This window comes from Ochotona curzoniae, unplaced genomic scaffold, assembly GCF_017591425.1.
Source record: "Ochotona curzoniae isolate NIBS_2020 unplaced genomic scaffold, NIBS_Ocur_1.0 scaffold_3208, whole genome shotgun sequence".
NCBI lineage: Eukaryota > Metazoa > Chordata > Mammalia > Lagomorpha > Ochotonidae > Ochotona > Ochotona curzoniae.
The window spans coordinates 12078778-12101187 of NW_024467106.1; the positions used below are offsets into that span (position 1 = coordinate 12078778).

Below are 22410 nucleotides of genomic sequence, written 5' to 3' on the forward strand. Positions count from 1 at the left end.
TTCCCTCTGGAGCCTGTCATAGAATCAGAACAATGATAATAGGCATAAACATTTACACTGACATTTTATTGCGGGCTGATAATGTCTCAGGAGCTGCACTAATCTAATATTAATATGAAGCCCTTCCCTCCAAAACGAGTATCGTTTACAGTTTACAGAATGCAAGCAATAGGTGGTGGTTTTAATCCAAGAAATTGAACTCGAGAGCCTAGAGGCAGGAGTGAAGGTAACCTCGTTCACTCAATCAGCTTATTTCCCGGATGCGACATGTGGATGTCCAGGGAGGACATGCGTTCCCAAGAGCACAGGGGCAGCTCTGCCTGTGTCCTGACCTTCTCTTTTGTGCAGCCTCATGCTCAAGATGTCACCAGTGTGAGTGTGCATGTGTATAAATGAGCAAGGGGATTAAAAAACTAGAAGGACTTCTATAAAAGCAATACTTGGCACTAAAAAGAAGGCCTTAGCCTTTCATTTTATCTGTAGACTTTTCTGAAATCCAGCAGCCCTGCCTCTAGTCTGCATCTATTGCCTGTCCCTGACATGGCCCTCCCTCCCACGTTCAGCTCCCCCAGTGGGATGGGCTTTGCTGCAAGACACCCTATGTCTTCCATCCAGGATCCTTTTTTAATCTCAGTCTAATTGGTTTGGCCCACCCTGCTGGGCTGCTTAATTGGGCATGAGCATATTCTGCAGATCCTATGCCATCGTGAGCTCTGCCTTGTCCTCCAAAGGGAAATCTGCTTATTCTGTGGGCTCAGAAGGAACAATCATTTTATGCTCAGTTCACTGGGAACTTATGTGATGAAATTGTTCGTGGGCCAGAAGAACAATTAGACAACAATGCAGTCAAGACTTCTGTCCTTTTATTTTTAAAGGAAAACGTACTGGAACATATACTGTCCTTGGAGTCATGGGTTCCTTGGTTCTGAATCTTGCTGGTCATTTTCTGGGTGATCTTGGTCAAACAATGTCTTTGATATTTATGTTTCCCATTCATGATGGGATGTGTTGGATCCGTGGCTTCTATGGAATGAGAGACAGGCTTTACAGGGGATGTACTTCATGTGGGCCACAGCTGCCACACTGCCCGCTTTTTCTTGCTCCACTCACTTGTTCTCATCCTGTAAGTTGCTGCTAAGACTGTAAACTGCAGGGACAGAGTTCAGTGAACATATCAGACATCTTGTTGTTGGGATTTAAAGCATTGCTAAACGGCCTTTATAGAAAAAGTTTTTCAGTCTTTGTTTTAGAGTATAAGCCAGATTGTTTCAGTTTAAAACTTGTTTTGGCTGTTCATGTTACTTAGATTTTTAAAAATAGAATATTTTCCAAGGCTCACACATCCTTTGGAGATAGATGCATACATGCTACATCCCATATTTTGATGTCACTATTCTTTTTTTTTTAATTGTCCTTGCATTCATCTCACTCACACTTCCCAGAGTGCCCTCACCCCACCCCAACAAACCTCAAACCAGCAGACGCATTCCTACCTCGGGGGCCTTTGCTGCTGCATTTTGTTGTTTTCTAAGACATTTTCCTTTACATGGCTTCATGGACACACTCTTTCCTTCCAATCTCTCATCAAATGTCATTCCATCAGGAAAACCTTTTCTGATTTTTATATAAAGCCACAACCTCACTCACCTCTGGACTTTCTAACCTTGCTGTGCTCTTGCTGTGAATATGCTACCATGTGCCCTTGACCTATTATTGCATATTTGCTCCCTTTGCTATCTGTCTACTTGTCCATGCCAGTAAACTACTACACAGCACACCAAGTTCACTGTCGTATCTTTAAAGTTGGAAAGATAGCAGTTGTTCAGATTTCAAAGGTATAAATCAACCTCTTCACCTCTAATGCTAAAATCTTCAGAACAGAGTTAGGTCCAAGCCTTTTTATCCTTCAGTGTATTTTGCTAAAACGTGGAATCTTAGAACCTTACGGCTTGTTGCTCTTCATTTCAACATTGTTATGACACTTTGCAGAGGTACATAAACCTAGAATCGGAATGTTTGTAGTCTAGATCAGTGCACCATATGAATACAGTGTATACGCTAAAATTTAGCATCATTTGACACATACCCTTTTATTCTGTAGTCCTCAACGACTTCTCTGTCTTTACCTTCCATCATTCTGTGTACATGGATGCACAAAGGCCCTCTCTTTCCAGCTATCTGTCCTTCCTTATTCCCCGATGCACAGAGCTCATTCTTCTGGAGACGAATTTTCCTATGTTTGCCCTAAAATTCGTTTCTTCTAAGTTTCAATTTAATCCAGAAATCTCACCTGACCCCGTTTTCATTCTCTGTCAGAGACACTTGTTGTGGTCCTTCTATCACTAAAAATACCATTGTGGCTGCACACCAGAATTTAATAACTCCTAAAAAATCAGCTGAGTGCCCCCCTCATCACTCCTCCTGCCCAGTTTGGACCAGTTTACTGAGGCGAGGATTACTGCCTGTGGTGTAGACTGAGCAGTGCCTGGCACAAAGCTAGTGTTTCATAGTAACATCCCTCCATTGCTGCACTCCCCCAGAAAGCCTGGCTCTATGTGCACCAGATGTTGTGCAGTCCTTGTCTTGATCCTGTTGGGGAGGAACTAAGCCCCTAGTACTGGCATCTTTCCTAGGTTTTTCAAGGAAGCCACACAGATGGTATCGTTGGATCTATTGCTGGTGAACTCCATGCTTTATGAAGGCTGTAGAGGCTTCTTTTTTTCTTAAAATGAATTGAATTACAGTCTTATAATTTGGTGGTTGGAATGTCAGTATTTGTACAGATTCCACTATGTTTGTATATTCTACCTCTCAATATTTGTCTGCAAAGAGAGATTTAACCATCAGGATAGTTAAGTCTTTTCTACACTCAGCTCTACCACTGACTAGCTGGTGATCTTTACCAAATCATTTGCTTTCTTTGTGTATAACTGAGTATTAGTTTTTTTGTTTGTTTGTTTGCCTGACTATATTTTTTATTGATTACATTGGTTTTTAAGAATATAAGCAGCATGATATTAAAAAAATTCCAGAAAGTCCTAAATCTTGATGACCCATATGCATAAGTAGACATGCTCACATATTGCTGTATAGGTCCATGTAATGATATATGCATGTATCCATTATGAATAAGTATAAATTCATAGTTATGTGCATAATAGTTTTATAATATTCAAGAGTAAGCTGATAAAGAAGCAGTCTTCTTGCCTGTACATGGCGGTGCTCTTCATGGGTATCGATAATTGATTATACATTACTTCACAATGTATTGATTTGAAAACGGCAATATTTTCTCATAATTTCTGCAGCTTAGGGATCTGAGTGCCTTGAGTCTGGGTCTCTCCCAAAGTTGTCACCTCAAAACTTAGTTCATCCTGTCTGTGTTTCCTGACTCACACACGCCCCCACTGCGGGAAGTGCTTCCTCCTGAGGCCTCTATTTCTCAGCTGTGGTGAGTGGAGGCTTTACTCCGCTCCTTGCAGTGTGATCTCCTCCACGCATTCTGGAAATTAGCAGGTGCTCGGACAGACAGATACAGAGAAGGTGAGAGAGTAATGGAAACAGAAAGAGCAAGAGTGTGGCAACAGTAGAAGATACAGAGAAAAAAGACAGAGTGTTACAGGGAGAGAGCAAGGGGGCCAGCAGAAGACAGACACAGCAGGATAGAGGGGAATTGCAGAGGAACACCTAGATGGAAGCTGTGGCACCTGTGACTGGATCATGGAAGTGATGCTCTCTCCCCATTTGCCTTCTTTTCATTGGGAACGACACTGTGGGGGTGGGAAGTCATTGGGGCTCTTGTCAAAGATAACCTGTCCACGGGACCCTTCACGTTCTTCTCCATTGGCTGCCAAGGCCCCTCCCTCCCCTCCTGAATGCCTTCTCTTACCTTCTTCCTTATTCTGATCTTTGCCTGCTGTCTATCTGTGCACCTTTTCCCACCACACATCCTGTACCCTCTTCTCACTCATTCTGTACTGCTGTTTTCCTGCCTGTGGTTAGCTTTTTTGTTTTCTTTTTTAAAGACCACACGTTATCTAAATTCTATGTAAACTGCAATCCTGGAGCTCAAACGCGACCTCTGCACCTGCGCTTTCCCTGGAGGCCAGAGAAGTGCATGCTGCAGTCTTTGTGTCCTGTACTCCTTGATTTACAAGGAAATGGAAATGATTCTTCCCCGCCAGAGTGAGAGCCTCTTAACTCCACCAATGGTGATGTGCTGTGACAGGTTACCCTTAGTAGGTGACCTTCAGGGATGCAGTGAGTATCGTTGCTGATTTAAGTACTTTAACGTGTGCAGGCCTGAGTAGACTTAGTATTTAAACCAACTATAAATTATGGGCTGAGATCCCTTAAGCAGACATCAAACATCCAGTCTGTGACTTGGAAATGTACCCTGATGTTAAAGCTCTTTCAGCCCCAGCTGGCTGTGAATCTGGGGTCAAACTCGACCACTGAATCACCGGAGATGTGCTGGGCTGATTCCAACACTGTTCTTGCCCCATGCCCCTTTCCCCATTCATCTCTCCCATCTTGTGGCAGGATAAAGAGACCTCTCATTAAACTCTGGTTCCCATCATTTATCCAGGCTCACCTTCCTGCCCTTATGGTTCGTCTCTTTTTCTCAAGGGACTGGAAGCATGTAACTCAGGCAGGTTGGAGAGCTTGCTACTCCAGGACAATTGCACAGTGGTGATGGTTGGTTATTTAAGCAAAAGCAGCCTGTATTCTTCCACGGTCCCTGTCTGTGAATCTTGAATGAGTGATATGTGCCTGTCTGGAGATTTGTGAGCAAATAAAGTTATAGAACACTACTTCACATTAGATTAGTAGTGCCTTGTAGTTTCCAGTGGTATTTTCATACTAAGTGTTTTATGTAATCCCAGAATAAACAATAGAAGATACATAATACAAATTGGACTCTATGGATGAGGAATTGTATGTCCTGAGGCCGTGTGTTGGTTTAACTACCTAATCCCACACCTCCAGAATTCCATATGAGTGCTGATTTCTATCCTGGATGCTTTACTTCAGATCCAGTTCCCTGTTGATGTCCTTGGAAAGCAGCAGAAGAGAACCCTGCACTCACATAGGAGAGCCAGAGGAACCTTCTGCCTCTGATGCGTTCACCTCCAGCTGTTGAGGCCATTTGGAGAGTGAACCAGCAGATGGAAGATCTTTGTCTTTCCTCCTCTCTGTGATCTGCCTTTTCAATAAAGAAAATAATTCATTTGTTTAATAAAAAAGGAAATAAATGTAGATCTAAAATAAGGACATGCTACCCACTGCATCAGACTGCATACTTTGCACAAGGCAGCACAGAATTGCACTCCCAAGTTTAGTGCTTTTCATTCGTCATCTGTTCTATTGTTAGTGAAGTTGACAATGGAAAATCCCGTAGGGTCTTCAGAGCTTGTCTTAGTTTCTGACAAATAGTAAGAGCTCAATGAATGCATCCTGCAACTTTGGATTAAAATGAGACCAAGACTGAATATTTAATTCTTGAGTTGTCTCACAGTGGTTCTCATGTTGCTTTGTGCTTCAAGTCTACTGTTCCATGGTCTACCTGCTGCCTTCCCTCCCATAATTCCTCCCTCCCTCCTTGCCTTCTCCCTTTGTTTCCCTTGCTGCTTTATTATTCCAGAATTATTAGGAAACATGTCATGTAGTACTCACAATAATGTTTACAGATTTGATCAGAGTATCTGATAGGATCCCATCTGTATGGTATGGGTCACGATCTGATGAGAGCGATGGACAAGCAGCTAGAGGACAGCACAGAAGTAGGTGCTGCCCAAGGTGCCTGAATTATGACAATAAATGTGATCATTGGCAGGACATTAGCCATACTATTCTGTGAGCTACAAAAATACCGTGCAAATTATCCTTTCAACGTATGTGCATGTCACTACTATACTTGCATTTTTAATAATGTCTTCTTTCTTAGCCTCTCCATGCATAACACTGTAAAAGTGGTTCTTGATTGTGTATACATGATGATTTATAAAGAATTTGAAGGCATGACTGTCTACGTGGTACAGTACCTCAGGGATAAAAGTACTACTCAATAAATATTTGTTGGTTAAAAGGGCTGAATGCTCCAGATCAAAGGGTACTTTGAAATGTGAAAAATAAATACAGACATTCTCTGACACAAGGAGAGGTGTCCCATTGGAATGGAATGGCTGGGTGGAATCTGACTTGAGAGCAGAGATGTTAAGTTGAGGAGTATTACTCATCTCTCTTGCCCAGGGAGTTTGCCCGTTGGAAGGTGAGGAACACAGCCATTGAGAGGAGAGATCTGGTCCGTCATCCAGTGCCCCTCATGCCGGAGTTTCAAAGGAGCATCCGCCTGCTTGGCAGGAGACCCACCACTCAGCAATTCATCGATACCATCATCAAAAAGTACGGCACGCACCTCCTCATCTCTGCCACCTTGGGAGGTAGGTCAGCAGACCCTGCATGATCGCTCTGTCATAACGGTGGGTCTGGGATGGAAGGGAAAGTTGGGATTTTCTGAGTGCAAAACCTTCTCAACTTGTATACATTGCCAGATAACCCCAATTATCCTGGTCATTGTGGACATCTCTGAGTAGATTATTTAGTTCTCTGCCATGGTCTATGTGAGACTTTATTGCGTAGTAAGTATGGCTTCAATTTAGAATTGTCTCATTTTATTATGCATCTTACTCAGATAATTATTTCAAATCTATGGGTTCTGTTCCATGGAAATGTGTTTCAGACATTCGTTAGGAGGTTACTTTTGCTTACTGCCTATACTTTCTTTAGGGATGGATGATTTAATGCTACTGTATCAGAGGTATCTCTTTTTTTAGTAAAAGACGAAAGATTTATTCGCTCTGAAGAGAAACCAAAGTATAGGTATCTCTTTTTCTAGTAGCTGTCTAAAAGTAAACATTAAGTGGTAAAATATATAAATATTTAAAATATTGTCATTTCATTTGAACATGGAATCGGTAATTAGGAAAGTTGACCTCTTGTTTCACTCTGTTCAGCCCTCTCCAAAACTCCCTAAAAGCTCAATAAATCTTTGAGGGAGAAAGGATAAGAAAGGAGAAGAGAGATGGATGGAGAGGAGAGAGTAAATGCAAAGACAGTGAGATATAGGACATACTAATGCATGTAGGTGGGCATCGGTCTTGTCCACATAAACATCATTTTATAAATCCTTGGGCTTCATTTTTATGTCACAGTTTAGTGGTTGGGTCCCCTGAACTTGAAACAGCACTATTGGTGGTGGAAAGCCATTCCACTTGCTCACTTATCTGCCGACACACATTCGGGTATGTTGCATTTCAGTTAAAATAGATTAGCGTATTGACAAGGAGGGTTGAGCACTACAAACTAGAATGTAAAATGAAAATGTCATTAAAAATGCCATGGAAGAAGTGGCATTTTGGTGGCGCATCAGGAGTGAGCTAGGAAAGGGAAGGTTGGTAAAATTTCTAGGTTAAACTTACAATGACTAATTTGAAGGCAAAACATTCAGTAATTTTGTAGTGTGGGAAAGTGGGTTGGGATATTTTTGGGGTAATCCACTCGTTCTTACAATAATATCATCCACTCTTAGCTGAGATGACAATAGAAGTTTCCTTCAATCCTCATAGCCTGACGTTTTGTCATACTCTCTAAAATTTATAAATGGAAAAGCTGAGATTGAAAATATCTTGCAAATGATAGCTCTTTATTTTAATTTATGGCTTTCCGTCCACAAAGCCTATATTGTTTTTGTGATTCAGTATTAGTCTACTATGAAACAAACTCATTTGCCCATTCCAACTACCAACTGATTAGTGTTTGTTTTCTGCTGCTGGTAACATACTAATTAAGACTTCAATCTTAGATCATCAATATAATTTTGTTCTATTGTAGTTTGGAAATGAATTCATTTCTACACAGAGTATGCCATTCATCTGCACTTTTCTTTAAATGTCTACCTCCTATTTTTTTTTTAAATAGCTAATTTAATTCTTCCACTAAAAGCTATACCTAGGTCTGAGTACCTAGCAATCCCAAACAGCAAAGACCTTTCTGTTTCAGTGAAATATATTTTTAATTTCTTCAAGGCAAGGTGCTGAATTATTCCCAAATCCTAGTTCCCCTCTTGTTTTACCAACACATTTTAAAGTATGCAAAGTTTGGGTAGAAATCTGATGTTGGACAGCATGGTTGAAATGGTCCCTCTGGTCTCAGTGTAGAGAAATGGAAAGAGAAAGAATGCGATTTAATGCTGATTGAACATAGGTGGCAGGAATTGTGTCATGCCCTTATTACATCGACATTTTAGTCCTTGATTCTTGAAAAATTGTCTCTTCAGGGTTTTTCTCGTGCAACATGAGAGAAGGAGAGCGGGAGGTACAGAAAGGAGCCGGACAGGTCCTGTAGTTTGACTACTCATGGTGCAGTCTTTCTACTTGCTTCATGTCATCTTGGCAAGAACCCAATTGTTTAAGCCTCTATTGTTGTTGTTTTTTATACCAATAGTCATAATAACAGCTCTTGGTTTATGCATATCCTGAGAACGAAATCAAATGATGCATTCAAAGTGCTTAAGACACCGTCTGGCACCTTTTAAATTGCTGCTGCTGTTGTAGTTGTCATTACTGCTCTTGCTGCTGTTAATGAATGGAGCTAAAGAACTTGGAGTCCAAGGGGGACGTCAGGCCTGCCATTCACTGGATGAGTGGCAGGCATGGAGAAGGCTACTTCCCTATACGGGAATATGTACACACAGTTTCCTTGTATGTATATAAGGAGTTATGGAAAGTGATTTTACCACAGATTTCTTTTTCCCTAAGAACATTATATTCCTTGAGAAAAGGTGCTTTGGTAAACTCTGAGGTGTCAGGGAGGTTCTAAAGTGTGTAATCAAATCACGCCAAGACGATCCTTCAACCCTCTCCTTTGGGACAAGGAAATGAATATGTTTGGCTTTGTAGAAATAGGGTGGTCGGGACAAAGGAGCTGGAAATGAAGAAATATGACTGGTCGGAGGACTTCCAACTTAAGGGGTCCTTGCATTTTACACGAACAGCATCACATTCACAAAACAGTTGTCACGAGTGATCTTGTAAAGGAGGAGAGTGAAGGGAAATCATCTGTATTTGAGTCGCACACATGAAAACAGACAAGTAATCTTTGCTAGTTTCTCTCGTGATGCTAGTCTGGGACAAAGGAAACACATCGGGGGATGGACGCATCCTTATGCTTGTATATATGCATGGGAATTGTTCTTACATGTGCAGTTTAGTTAACTTGTTATCTGTATAGCTGCCAAGACTCCTTTTGTATATATGAACTCACGCATGTTTGTGAATGTTTGCACAACATGGGTTTATTTGTATAACCCAGGTTCATGTTTTTACTTATTCATGTTTGCCTCATTGTGTGTGTGTGTGTATGCGTATGAGTTCATTATTTCTTACACTGAATTTGGGGGGACTATCACCTTGGCTACGGGAGAAAAAAAGTCACAGAACTCAGAAGGAAAGAACTGGGAGCAATATCTCCTATTGACATGACAAGTGAAACACTCAGCTTGCACCTCGCCCTCCATCCTCCCTGTGTCTGAATCCTACTTAATTCTTCTCAGGGAGAAAGTATTTCTGAGCGTAAGGGAAAGCCCCGAGAGGACACGGAAACGGAGGAAAGGCCTCTGTGGGGTGAAGAGGCAATTGGCAGGAATGCTCAAGTGGGAGAGCAACTCCAAACAGAACATTCTCTCAATAAACAAGAAATTAAGTCTTAATAATGCAGCAAGAAGCCTATTAACCCCTCTTGATCTAAGGTTTCCTTCTGCCAGTTCTCAGCCCGGAGGGAACTGGGTTGGCTTCACCTTATGTTTTGCAAACCCCTAGGAGAGTCTGAGCTGACACTTGGCATGTTTAATCCCTCTACCTCTTGGCTGTAACTACCAACATCCTCTCTTACATAGTCATTTACTTCCACAACCATTTATATGGTTCTCTATCTATCCAGCCACTCATCCATCTCTGGATTCATTTGTGCATCTAGTAATAACTGGACACACACTGTTCATGAGATCCCAAGCAAATCATTGGGGACATAAAAAGACGGATTTAACAAAATCCTTTGTTTTGTATCCCACCATCCACCAACTTGGATCTAAATCTAACTAAACTTTTTTTTTTTTTTATTTCAAGGGCAGATTTTATAGGTAGAGAAGAAGAAACACGCACACGGAGAAAGAGAGGTCTTCAATTCACTAGTTTATTTGTCAAAGGGCTGAAATGAAATGGCCAGAACTGAGCTGATCCAAAGCTGGGAGAGAGGACATTTTTCCAGGTCACCAACGTGGGTGCAATGGCACATGGACTTGGCACATGGACTTGGACCATCCTCTACTGCCTTTCTACGCCATAAGTAAAGAGCTACATCAGAAGTAGAATAACCGGGACATGAACTGGCATCCATATAGAATGCCAGTACCAGTGGTCAGAAGATTAGCCTGCTGTGCCATTTTGCCGGTCCTCAGAAATTTACTTTTAATCCAGATATATTTTTGGTGGCTGTGAAATCCAAAGAGCTGGATGTCACATTGATAGGTTAACAATGAGAGTATAAATCTGATTATCTTATCCTTCTCAAGTGAGGAATCCAGACAATGTCAAGTATTCTTTTCTGCTAGAGATTTCACTTCTATTGTTTTTGCTTATCTATTTTAATTGGGAGGTGAAAATGTAGAAATGCAGATAGACGAAGCAGAGATTTCTCAGCTGCTTTCATTCCTCACATACCTACATCAGCCTGGATTGGACCAGGATACACATTAGCAGATATCATTAACTGCCATCATTTTTGGGACTCAGATCCAGCTACTTTGAAGCAGGATTCAGGCGTCACAAATGGGTAGCAGCTTAACGTCTAGGCAAACTAGCACCCCTAGTTTTATTATATTGAATGTATTACAGATGGATAAATATATAAGTGATAATTTACAAAAGCAAGTAATGGTACCTAACCCAGCCTGAATACTTACAGTGTGTCTGCCTGATTCCAGTGCTTTCTGTTGTTATAATTAGCAAATTTAATCTTGTGCAGAACTCTTTGTGGTGCCAATGAAGAAGTCCAAGCGAGGGGAAGCAGTCAAGAGCTGGCTCTAGTCACAGCACCCTCATTTCAGAATCTTTGTCTCCACCTGTTATTACTGTTCAACTCTTGAGTGTTGTTACAAGCCAGACACACTTCTGAGAATTTACACATAATAACTGATTTTTAAAAATGAATTTGCTAATCGTCGTCTCCTAATTTTGCTAGCAAAGAATTGGGGAATGGATAAGCTAAGAAACACTCCCACATTCATAAAGCTAGTAGAAACTAGACCCAGTAATGTAGTCATCATATCTATTTGCTAGACATTCTTAGGTTCTTAACTTCTGGTGAAAAAACTTTATTATCCGAAGTACAGGTAGCATAGCTTAGTAGTGTTACACATTTGTGCATGCATTTCTGAGGAAAACTATCAGGAAAATCTATGATTGACTTATTCACATTTACAGCAATATTAATCACGTCTGTGAGCCACCTATTCATTCATATGTCCATGAAAATATTCAATATTTTTCTATTCCAAACTTTTTTTTTATCACTTGCCCCTTTTACCACAAACTGTGAACTCTTTTTATTAGGATCTCAGAAGCAGCGAGCCGGGTAGTAAACTGTGTATCTGCTATATGCTAAACTCTGTGCCATGGGCAAGGGATAAAACCACCACTAATATAGGCAATGTTTACTTTTGCAAAATGATGGCTTAGCTCTGCCTTTTTCTATAGAGTTTTTTATCTGCATCTATCTCTGCAATAGATGTATCCTATGTATCAGTTTGTTTGTGTGCAGTTTAGTCAACTCATTTATGTAATCATTTATCCTGATAAGAAAAAGGAGAAGGAAGAAAGAAGAGAGAATAGAGGAAAGGAGAGCAAAGAAAGAAGAAAAGGAGGGGAGGAGAGGAGGGGAGGGGACGGGGAAAGGGAGGGGAAGGGGGAAAGAGTAGAACAGAGAAGGAAAGGGGAGAGAACACGGGAGGCAGAGGAGGAAAGGAGAGGAGGTGAGGGGAGAGGTTGGGAGAGGAAGGGAAAGGAATGGAGAGGAAGAAAACAAGCTGGAGACTAATGATGAAGTAGCAGAAGAAGGAGTTAAGAATGAGAAGAGGGCCCAACGTGATGGTTCAATTGGCTAATCTTCTCCCCCTGAATGTGCTAGGATCCCACATGGGTACTGGTACATGTCCTGGCTGCTCCACTTTCCTCCATCTCTTGGGTTATGGTCTGGGAAAGCAATAGGGGATGTCCCAAAGCCTTGGGATCCTGGATGCATGTAGGATACCCAGAAGACTCTCCTGTTTCCTGGCTTTGGGTCAGCTGAATTCTGGCCACTGGGGCCATCTGGGGAGTGAACCAGTGGGTCAAAGTGCTTACTGTCTTCTCTCTGTAAATCTGCCTTTTCCATGAAAATAAATATTTTTATTTTTTTTATTATTTTTTTTTTAAAGATTTATTTTTATTATTTTTTTTCATTGGAAAGGCGGATATACAGAGAGGAGAGACAGAGAGGAAGATCTTCCATCCGATGATTCACTCCCCAAGTGAGCCGCAACCGGCCGATACTATGCCAGTCCGAAGCCAGGAGCCTCTTCCGGGTCTCCCACGCGGGTGCAGGTTCCCAAAGCCTTGGGCCGTCCTCGACTGCTTTCCCAGGCCACAGGCAGGGAGCTGGAAGGGAAGCGGGGCTGCCGGGATTAGAACCGGCGCCCATATGGGATCCCGGGCGTGCAAGGCGAGGACCTTTAACCACTTGCGCCACCGCGCCGGGCCCAAATAAATATTTTTAAAAGAATGTGAAGAGAATACATATGCTGAATCCATTCTCTTGCAGAAATGATGAAGCTTTTCCATAAATGAGAAACAAGGCTGTGTTGTGAAGATGATGCTGATGAGAGGAATGGCGTGGGTTAGCAGTGGTTGAACTCAGTGGCTCTGAGTTTCTCAGTGATCCTTATCCTAATGGAGATTGGCATTTGTAGACACCTCTGGTTCCTTCGCTTTTCACGTGCCCTTGATTATTAGGAACAGAAGAAAACATGGATAAGATGGATTGGAGATTTGAAGACATTTCTGGCATCCAGGCCCGAGTGCCTCTCTCCTCACACGCATGGGGTTTGCTTGGCAGGTTTCTTCACCTTATCTTCTTTACCGTACAGGGGAGGAGGCTTTGACCATGTACATGGATAAAAGTCGCCTCGACAGGAAGTCAGGGAATGCCACTCAAAGTGTTGAAGCTCTGCACCAGCTTGCATCGTCCTACTTTGTTGACCGTGATGGCACCATGAGGCGGCTCCATGAGATCCAGATATCAACTGGAGCAATCAAGGTATGGACTGAGGATGGATGTGCGTAGGAGGCTCTTAAAACAATACCACTGCAGACAGACATTCTGAAAGTGGGTGAACAGATATGTTTTTTGGCATCGTATCTGTGGAGCTCACAATATTCACTACCAACTACTCCAATTGATGCTGTCCCATAATATTATAAGCATAATCTTAGGGTGAATATATGGGCATGCATTTATTTGCTGGATTATCCTGACTATGGTGATGGCATTACTATCCAAAACCCTCTGTTTACTCTGAAAGTTCTCCTGTATGGATGATGGTCAGGCACTGAGGCTGTGAAAGGACAAATCATTGTCTTGAGGTCATGAGCTTTCAAAGCTTGAATTGCTTATGCCTAACTCAGTAATATTTTGACCACCTGTGTCTTTTCTTCCTTCTTTCTCATCCTTTGAGTTTCAGATGGGAAAACTAATGCTAGGTTTAATGTCTTTGTTTAGGGTTGCACAGCAATACCCCAACGGGGAGTAGGCCTCTGTTATCCGGAGCACGGATGTGCACATCTTTGTTGTAAAAAGCTGGGTGATAAATATTTTAGGCTCTAAAGTCCATATGGTTTTGTGTTGATACCAATCAACTTTCATATTGTAACATAAAAGCAGTCATAGATAATATATAATTGATGAAACAGGACTGTATTATGATAATATTTTATTTACAAAAGCAGGCAGTTGCTAAACTATGCTGGTCTGCATCAGCACTTCTGATAGAAAATTCCAACAAATTGGAAAAAAAAATCGATATCTCTGCTGGCTGGGGTGGTGTCCTCCAGCCACGGGGGTCAGGGATATGGGCATGGAGCACTTCCACCATATCTACTGAGCAATTGAACCTGTAGGGTTATTAAATCTTATTTAAATTCATGCTAGTCACCTCGGATAAACTAGTTCTAGACTTTTCAATTCAGTGCCTTTGAGCCCAGGATCTTTAAAAAGATTGAATTTTATATACAATAAATTCAAAAACTACCTCTATAAAGGTAATGTGCAAGGATGTTCCTGATATGAAGGATTAGTTCGGGCGGGGGACGGGGTTCTATGCAGATTTTTCTATCTCAACTTTTCTTAAACCAAATGCTGGCTGCCTTTGACTCCTCAGTTTTCATTCTGATTTCTTCTGAATAAAATGCCTACCTAACCTCTTATGAAGACTTCTGAAAATGTCTCCAGATAAAAGACTGGGAGTGAGGTCAAGGGAGATTCAGAGAGATGAGTCAGACTCTGACCAAGCAAAGATACAAGTGTGGGAGGGAGAGAGCTCCTGAGGAGGGAGGCGGCAAGCAGAGAAATACATCAGATCAACAAACAAAGGCGAGCTTATCTGGGAAGAATCACCTCTATAGGGGGGATTATGTTGTTAGGGAACTCAGTGCAGGGAGAAGGATCTTTATGAAGTCATCAGAGTCCGGGTGCCACGCAGGCCTGGTTTTCATTATCACCAAATGGTTTTCTCCCCCCCCTAGATGGGATGTAGAATTGAGATATTGAAGCTCTGTCAGAAGATAATCCTCTTTTGTGCCTCCTGGAAGTGCAGTACGCCTCCCTAGGAGGAATTTCTCAGACAAATTGCACAGGAGCTTCCGTGGAAATGATTCTTACGGTAGACACTATCTTCCCCACTCAATTTGGGTCTTGGTTTTTTCTTGCCTTTTATTGCCACTCTGTTAAGACCAGGTAGTGAGATTGTGTCTGACCTATCAGATCTGCTCAAGGCTGTCTGCTGAGGGGACAGCCTCAGCAGTGGCCCTTGTCCCCTTGTCCTCAGCGCTGATGTCTTCCCCTAAATAAAGCAATATTTAAGTTTCATTTGATAATAGCTAGGTTATCATGCTGTGAAAACAAGTCATAAATTATAAAACACAGCAAAACTTAATTATTTTCCACTTATTGACTATGTCCTAAGTGGTCACATTTTCCAAATACATTCACTTCCTTTGTTGAGATGGTCAATGGCATTGCTAATATTTTACGCTGGGAAAGTTGAAACTTAGAAAGCTACTGATCCAAGGTTTTATAGCTGAAGGGGGCAGAAAAGGGGTGTGTGAGTGTGTGTGTGATTGTTGCCCAGTCATCATTCGGTGCAGTGTATGCTGTTTTACAGTTGTGCACAAACCTCAAAACACCCTAAATGGTAGAAAATGAAGGTAAGGGATAGAAAGTCCTCTCCTCTTCTCAATACATCCTTCTTTCAGAGTTATCCTTGTTTTCAAACATAGTTTTTATATTTAATCGGTACATAGAAATCATGCATATTTACAGGGTGCAGTGTGACACTTGTTATGAAGGTAAAAGGTTGGTGGATAAATGGCATTAAAAGAAGCAGTGGACATCTAGGGTGATGAGTCTGTATCTTGCCTATTATGGATGGTACTTCAAAAACAAAGCAAACAACAAACAAACAAAAAAACCAGATTAATGCAGATGTCTGTTTGGTATATTGATTTCCTTTGCATACATGCACAGTGGTGAATTGCAACAGCTATTCATCTGTTGTCAACGGTCCCAAGTCTTAGCTAATTCTTGGGAAATGTGTAGCCATAAAATTGAGGCATTTCCTCCTATGGCGTCTCTGATGATAATTGCCATTGTAACTTTGTTTCCAGAACAGGATTAATTTTATTGCTGTTACCTAATAACAATGCCTGTGTGCTTATTAAAATGTATAAAAGCACAGATAAGCAATTGCCCAGTATTTGAACACACGCTATGTGTCAGGCACTTATATCCATCATGTCTAGTCTCATACTCTCCCTGGAAGAGCTTTTCTAGCTTAAATAAGTCTTTCAGTGCTTTGTCATGGTAGTTAATATGATGTGAGTGGTGAGCTTGTGATGTGAGACCTGAAGATGGAAGCAAGGTATTTTGGCTCCATTCTGCGTGATGGAGCATCTTACTATCTTGTCTGCTAGGTGACAGTAAGGCTCAGTCCCAGAACCTGCAGAGTGCTCGGAATGTGGACATTGACCCAAGACTTCTCTGACTGTGTGGTTGGGGATGGTTCTTGAACTATGTAAAGCAGCCAGTCTCATCCTTGTCTTCACTCTGTGTCCAATTCAGGTCACAGAGACACGTACTGGGCCTCTGGGCTGTAACAGCTATGATAATCTGGACTCTGTGAGTTCTGTCCTTCTGCAAAGCACGGAGAGTAAACTGCACCTGCAAGGTAAGAAGCTGATACGTGGAAAAGGTAAGAGCAGAAGCAGTGGTGGCGGTGGTTTGGGGCGTAGGAAGCAATGCCAGTGTGATACAGGGAGAAGAGAGGGAGGATGTCATGCAAGGAGCAGAAAAAGATGGAGGACTGAAAAACAAAGGCAAACTACAGATGTGGAATTAGGTGGTTATAATATTATGTTTTTTTTTAAAAGGAATGTTAACATCTATAGGACATCAAATTCATAATTATCAATTAGTGTACAGATGCAAAATAAGGATATTTGAGTTTTATCCAATTATTTTGATGAAAAATCTTAAACTGTTATTTATAGATGCCCCAGACCTCATAAATATTAAAATTTCATATCCTAGAGATTGAATTTTCTGCATTATCATTTTTGATTTTCAGTGTGCTTTGGGAAGAGCTATTTGAACCTCAAAAAATATAGGATACTTTCTTCAATTTTTGATTCTTTGAAATTTCTCTGAATTTGCTTTCAAATACTTTGTAGTCTTAAATATATGCCTACATGTACACAAACACACATGCATGCTTTGAGCAGGGTTTATAAGCAGAAGTGCTCGGTGCTGGCTTAGATGCAGAGAAAGATATTTTCAGAAGAGGCTAGTGTGAAAGCAATCATTTTAGGGATGTGTTAGTTTATATTTACAAAAGTTTCTGTTTATTTGTAATATGTTGTAAGAGAAGCTTATGTGTAGTACCCCATATATAATAATACATGTTTCCTTATTGAAAATAGACATTTTACAACAGTAATTTCATTATTATTCATCAATATGATAAAGAGGAGTTGAAATTTCAGAATAAAATATTGGTAAGACTTTAAGAGCAGATAGTGCTGATTTAAAAATATGCGAAATATCAACAAAACAATATAAAGTTTTTGATATTCTATGTGAGAAGTCAACTATTTTGCATCCATCTAACTTGACATTAGGTCAGAACTGAAATGTTAGATGGATAAAGAATTACTGGGATTATGTAAAAGTGATTTGATATAATGTCTCTTAACAAATGGAATATATCTGAGGTTTGGCATAATTTCCACCACATAAAAGGTTAAGTATAGGATAACTAAGAATGATACTGTAAAAAAAATAGTAAAAATCCTTAAAGAGCTTACTTTTTTTAGATTTCTTGTTGCTTTTGTAACTTTTCTGACAAGATTAAGTATCAACTTTCTAGAGAGGAAAAATTGCATGTTTTAGCTTTGGGCAAACCAAGAGTTGGCCTTCTAGAGCTGAATATGATGAGGATGATGCTGAATGTCAGTGGGAGGAGGTTGAGATTGGCAGATGCAGCCGAGCAGAGCCTAATGTGACTGCTGTATTCTGGTTCCTTGGCAACTCTTTGATTCACACTCCTGTTATAAATGGTGGCTGGAAAACGGTGCAGTGGGGGGTTTGTTGAAGTCATTTGGGAAGAGGAAAATCCGTTAGGAAAATACAGACCAAGAAAGTGGCTTGGTGTTAAAATAAAGCCCAACACAGCAAAATCTCAGCTACATGAAACACATCCCTACTTGCTTTAGTGAAGGAAAGAGAAGATCAAAGGGTATAATAATGACTATTATTTAAAAAGCAGGTTAAAACAAAAGCAAGATCTACTTTGAGTGTAGAAGAATTTTTACCATTTTGGGTGAAAAAAAAAATGACCTTGTGAAGTAAGATCCAAATTTGAGTTCAGTCAGTTTGGATCAGTTCTGTTTGTTTTCCTTGCAGTACATGCTGAGAGTAAAAAGAATTGTGAGTTGTAATTGGAATGAACTCATAAGAAATTAATAGGATATCATCACTAAGGAAACTTTTGAGATTTGTAGGCAATTTAGGGGCTAAATTACACTTAACACACTGACTGTGAGGGCTCAGGAATTGCCTCAACTTCTTGGTTCTCATTTTTTTCCTAATTCTAAACACGCAATGAAATTCATACCTAATTTTGAGACTGTTTCCCCAAAAAAATAACTCTTGAATTAGCTCTGTCCTCCAAAATCCAACTCTAGTATTGGTGACAGTATTATAGGTATGTTACTCTCAAAAAACAAAAAAGGAAATTACAGCTCCGTCCTACAATAGATTGATCAGGAAACACCTGGAGGATTGGCTGCACATCTGAGCATCACTTCAGTGTCTGGAGAAACGTGTCCTATGATTCGCAGTGGAGAAAAATTAATCTGGAGCAGAAAAGGACTTCTACAGATATTTGGAGAGTTGTCTTGCAAGGAAGAGTCAACTTCAGTAATATGGACAAAGTGGGCTTAGTCCTAACCCTGTAGGAGAAATTAAAAGGATCCTAGTTCTTAAGTCAGTATGACATAGATCTTTGGAAGAATGTATGTTCCTGCCCATATATGTAATGACTTGCTGAAAGATACAGTTATTTCCTCTTGTCAGGGGCTAAGGGTGGTAAAAGAAGATGTGATTGATTCTATAGAAATTATTTAGGCTTCATTCATTGCATTTGGATGAGTGAAATGATTTTAAGTTCTCAGTGCTGCTTTGGGGGTTTTATAAAAATAATGAATTGGCAGATCTTTATTAATATGAATTCTGTGCTAAATCCAGTCTTAGACCACGGGAATGTGATCACTGATCAGTTCAAGAAACATTTTTTTTCTAACAACGCATCTTGGCATGAGCTAGATAAAAATGGTAAAGTGATGAACAAAATTGACACGGTTTCTACATCAAGGAATATTCATTCTATCAGAGGAGATGAGTTTCCAACCTACAGTTATAAGTGTAATGAATCTTAACAGAAAAAAAAATGGGTGTGCTGCATAGGTCCACATAGTAAGGGACCTTAACCTTCAAGAGTCAAGTTTCCTTTAAAGGGGGTACATGTAATAAAAACTGGAAGATGAGCAGGAGAGCCAGGACATGGATTTGGAAGCAGATGAGTCTTTATGAGGAAGCATTCAAAGAAATGGTGCACTCTTAGAAGATTAAATCAGTGGCATCCAAAGTGAGACAAATATGATAATCCTTGAAATCCTGGGAGGCATTCGTGGCACACTAATGAGCTGAACATGACTTTGAGAACGGTGGACGCAATGAAAGGGATGTAAAGAGGAAGTTGTATGAAAAACACTGATATTTTAGGAGAAGTAACCGACTCCCATGTGCTGTTGTTGTTTGAAGAACGGACACGAAGTTAGTGACCCGACACAATAATCAAAATCAAATGTCAGTGATTTAAATCCTGCAGATAGTAACTGAAATGGGAAGGAATAGGCCATTTCTAAATATTACTGGGAATGATTAAGTCTACGATTTACTAGATAAATAAATAAAAGGCCATGAATAATTTAGAAAATTGGATGAACATGATGAAGGGATCAGCAAAAAGTGTAAATTGAACCCACAGTTAAATAATTTAACAAAATGATCAGGGTGACAAATGGCAAAGATAGACGAGTAGTGACTGTATGTAACACTGGGATCTTACATTGCTTATGGGAAAGTGGAATCCACTAAAAACTGAATTTATCTTTGCCCATGAGGCCCCGAAATTCCAATTATTAAGGATATTCCCAACAGAAATGTGCCCTGTGCCCTACGTTCACAAAACAAAACAAACAAAAAAAACATGGATGCTCTTAGGAGCTTTATTCAAAGCAGTTCAACCTGGAAACAAACCAAGAGTCTGTCCATCAATGAGAGAATGGACAAGTAAAGCTGTGATACATGCACGGAATTTGTTACTGTAAAGAAATGAGAAAGAATATGCTACTTTTTCATGCAACGATGTGGAAGGCTCACCTGAACCTGAAATTGAGTGAAAGAAGCCAGGCACAAATATGTGCTGTATAATTCTAGTCCTGTACTGATCAAAAGCAGTGAAAACAATTCATTGTTTTAAGACTCCAGAAAGAGTGCTAACGTTTTGGCAGCTAGATGGAGCAGTCATGGAAGAGGGTGGGGCAGGTTTCTGGAAACATTGGTGATGGTCTCTTTCTTAATCTGGGTATCAGCATGTGAGTGTGTTTTGTAAAAATCCATAAAGCTATGCACCCATCGTTTGCGGCATTTCTGTATGTGAAAGGTACATCTCGTCAGCATTTTGTTTCAATAATGTGATCCATCTGATATCCTCTGCAAAGAGACCTGGAAGAACAGGTGATGCGCTCACACAGTAAAATGTCAGGTGGAATGGAGAGAGGAGTCATAACAGATACTGTATCGCTTAGTGCTTTTCTATGTGTCAGCACCTGCATGAATTCAGAAGATCTACATTTGCTTATTTCATTAGATAGTTGTGTTTACCAGTTTTAATCTTCCCACAATATCTATAATGAAAGCATTAGGAGCATTCCCACTATGCAGATGAGGAAGCTGTGGTTTGCAGAAGTTGCTTAAAAAGTGGTTGATGCAGATTTGTAACTCAGCCTGCTTGGAGCAGAGGTGCTCTCTATAACCCTTTTGCCGCCTCTCGTTCTGTGAGTGATACGAGGGGCCGTGTAAACCAGCGATTTGTTTCAGTAGATTGAGTGCGGTGTGAATGACATTCTAGTAACCTTCACATTGTGGTATTCCGTGAAAGCCTCATTCAAACAGTGCAAAGGTAGAGTGAAATAGAATAAAGAAGAGGATTGGAGAGGGACGTTAGAACCGAGAAAGAATGAATCATGGAAGTGATGAGAAGCTATTAGTAGTCATAGCAGCAACAGCTGAACTAGTAGGAATAACACTAATGTTGTAATGATAGCTTATTATTACACTTCTCTCTCCAAAAAGTCCATCGAGCACTTTACTGACACTGTCATGTAATTTAATCTACTATCCTTCTGGTGAGGTACACAGAAAGCTGTGGTCTGCCTCAGTAGCTCAGTGATGCAGAAAAAGGATAGAGAATATTTTGCTGAAATCTTCGAATGCTCCAGAAATTTAGTGATGTAACACACTATCTCATTCACTTAGAAATATTTATTGGGCATAAAACATATATTACAGATTGTTTTAAGAGGTGGATATGCAGCACTAAATCGTTTTGGAGTTTATATTTATTGTGTGTGAGTATGGAAGCAACAGATGACAAACAAGTAAACAAAGAAATGTATTTTCTTTACAATCTGAGAGATATTGAGGAAACAGATCCTGTAGAAACTTGTAGATCATGAAAAATAACCCATTTTATTCCAGATAAAATGAGAAACCATCACTAATTAGTGCAGAGGAGGAACGTGGCCTCATGTGTATTGAAATGGACCACTATGGGCATTGAGTAGGAAATGGTATAGAAGGGCAACACTTAAGGTCCTCACAAGGCAACAGTTTACAGTTTATCAGGAACAATGACAGTGGTGAGGAGTGATCATGTTTATGGAAGAATTTTAGCATAGCATTGAAATAGTTGGACAAAGATCTGAAAAATGCTTGTAAATGAGAGATGTCGAAGACGATCCCACATCTGCAAGGACAAAATTACTATCTACTGACATAGCAAGGCTTCGAGAGAGAACAGATTTGCTGGAATCTGAGGAGATGGGTTGGAGCACAGTTGAGTTTGAATGTAAGGTCCAGAAGAAGTCTATCAAATAAACATGTGTAGGTGTTGAATTGGAATTTGTAGATCAGAGGGAACTATGGAAATAGCATCAAAATGCTACTTAATGGTGCAAAATTACGTATGATTTCCTCAGAAGAGAACATAGAGTTTCAAGAGATGAATCCATGAAGAATTCAGCATTAAAAGGCATGTGATAATGGGACAAATATAAGAAACAGGGAAGAAAGCTAATGACTTTACAGGGAGGTAGGAAGAAAGCCAAGGGGGATGTTGTGTCCTGTAAGTCAACAATATTT

At 40.4% G+C, this 22410-nt stretch overlaps 1 protein-coding gene across 1 annotated transcript in view; it reads left to right on the plus strand.

Annotated features, from left to right (window-relative positions):
• BRINP1 (BMP/retinoic acid inducible neural specific 1) overlaps positions 1 to 22410 on the plus strand; it is a 180151-nt gene that overhangs the window by 106582 nt on the left and 51159 nt on the right. The window contains exons 3-5 of the mRNA XM_040962898.1: positions 6253 to 6443; positions 13241 to 13410; positions 16489 to 16594. Coding sequence (XP_040818832.1) covers positions 6253 to 6443; positions 13241 to 13410; positions 16489 to 16594 — 467 coding nt within the window. The remainder of the gene's footprint in view (positions 1 to 6252; positions 6444 to 13240; positions 13411 to 16488; positions 16595 to 22410) is intronic.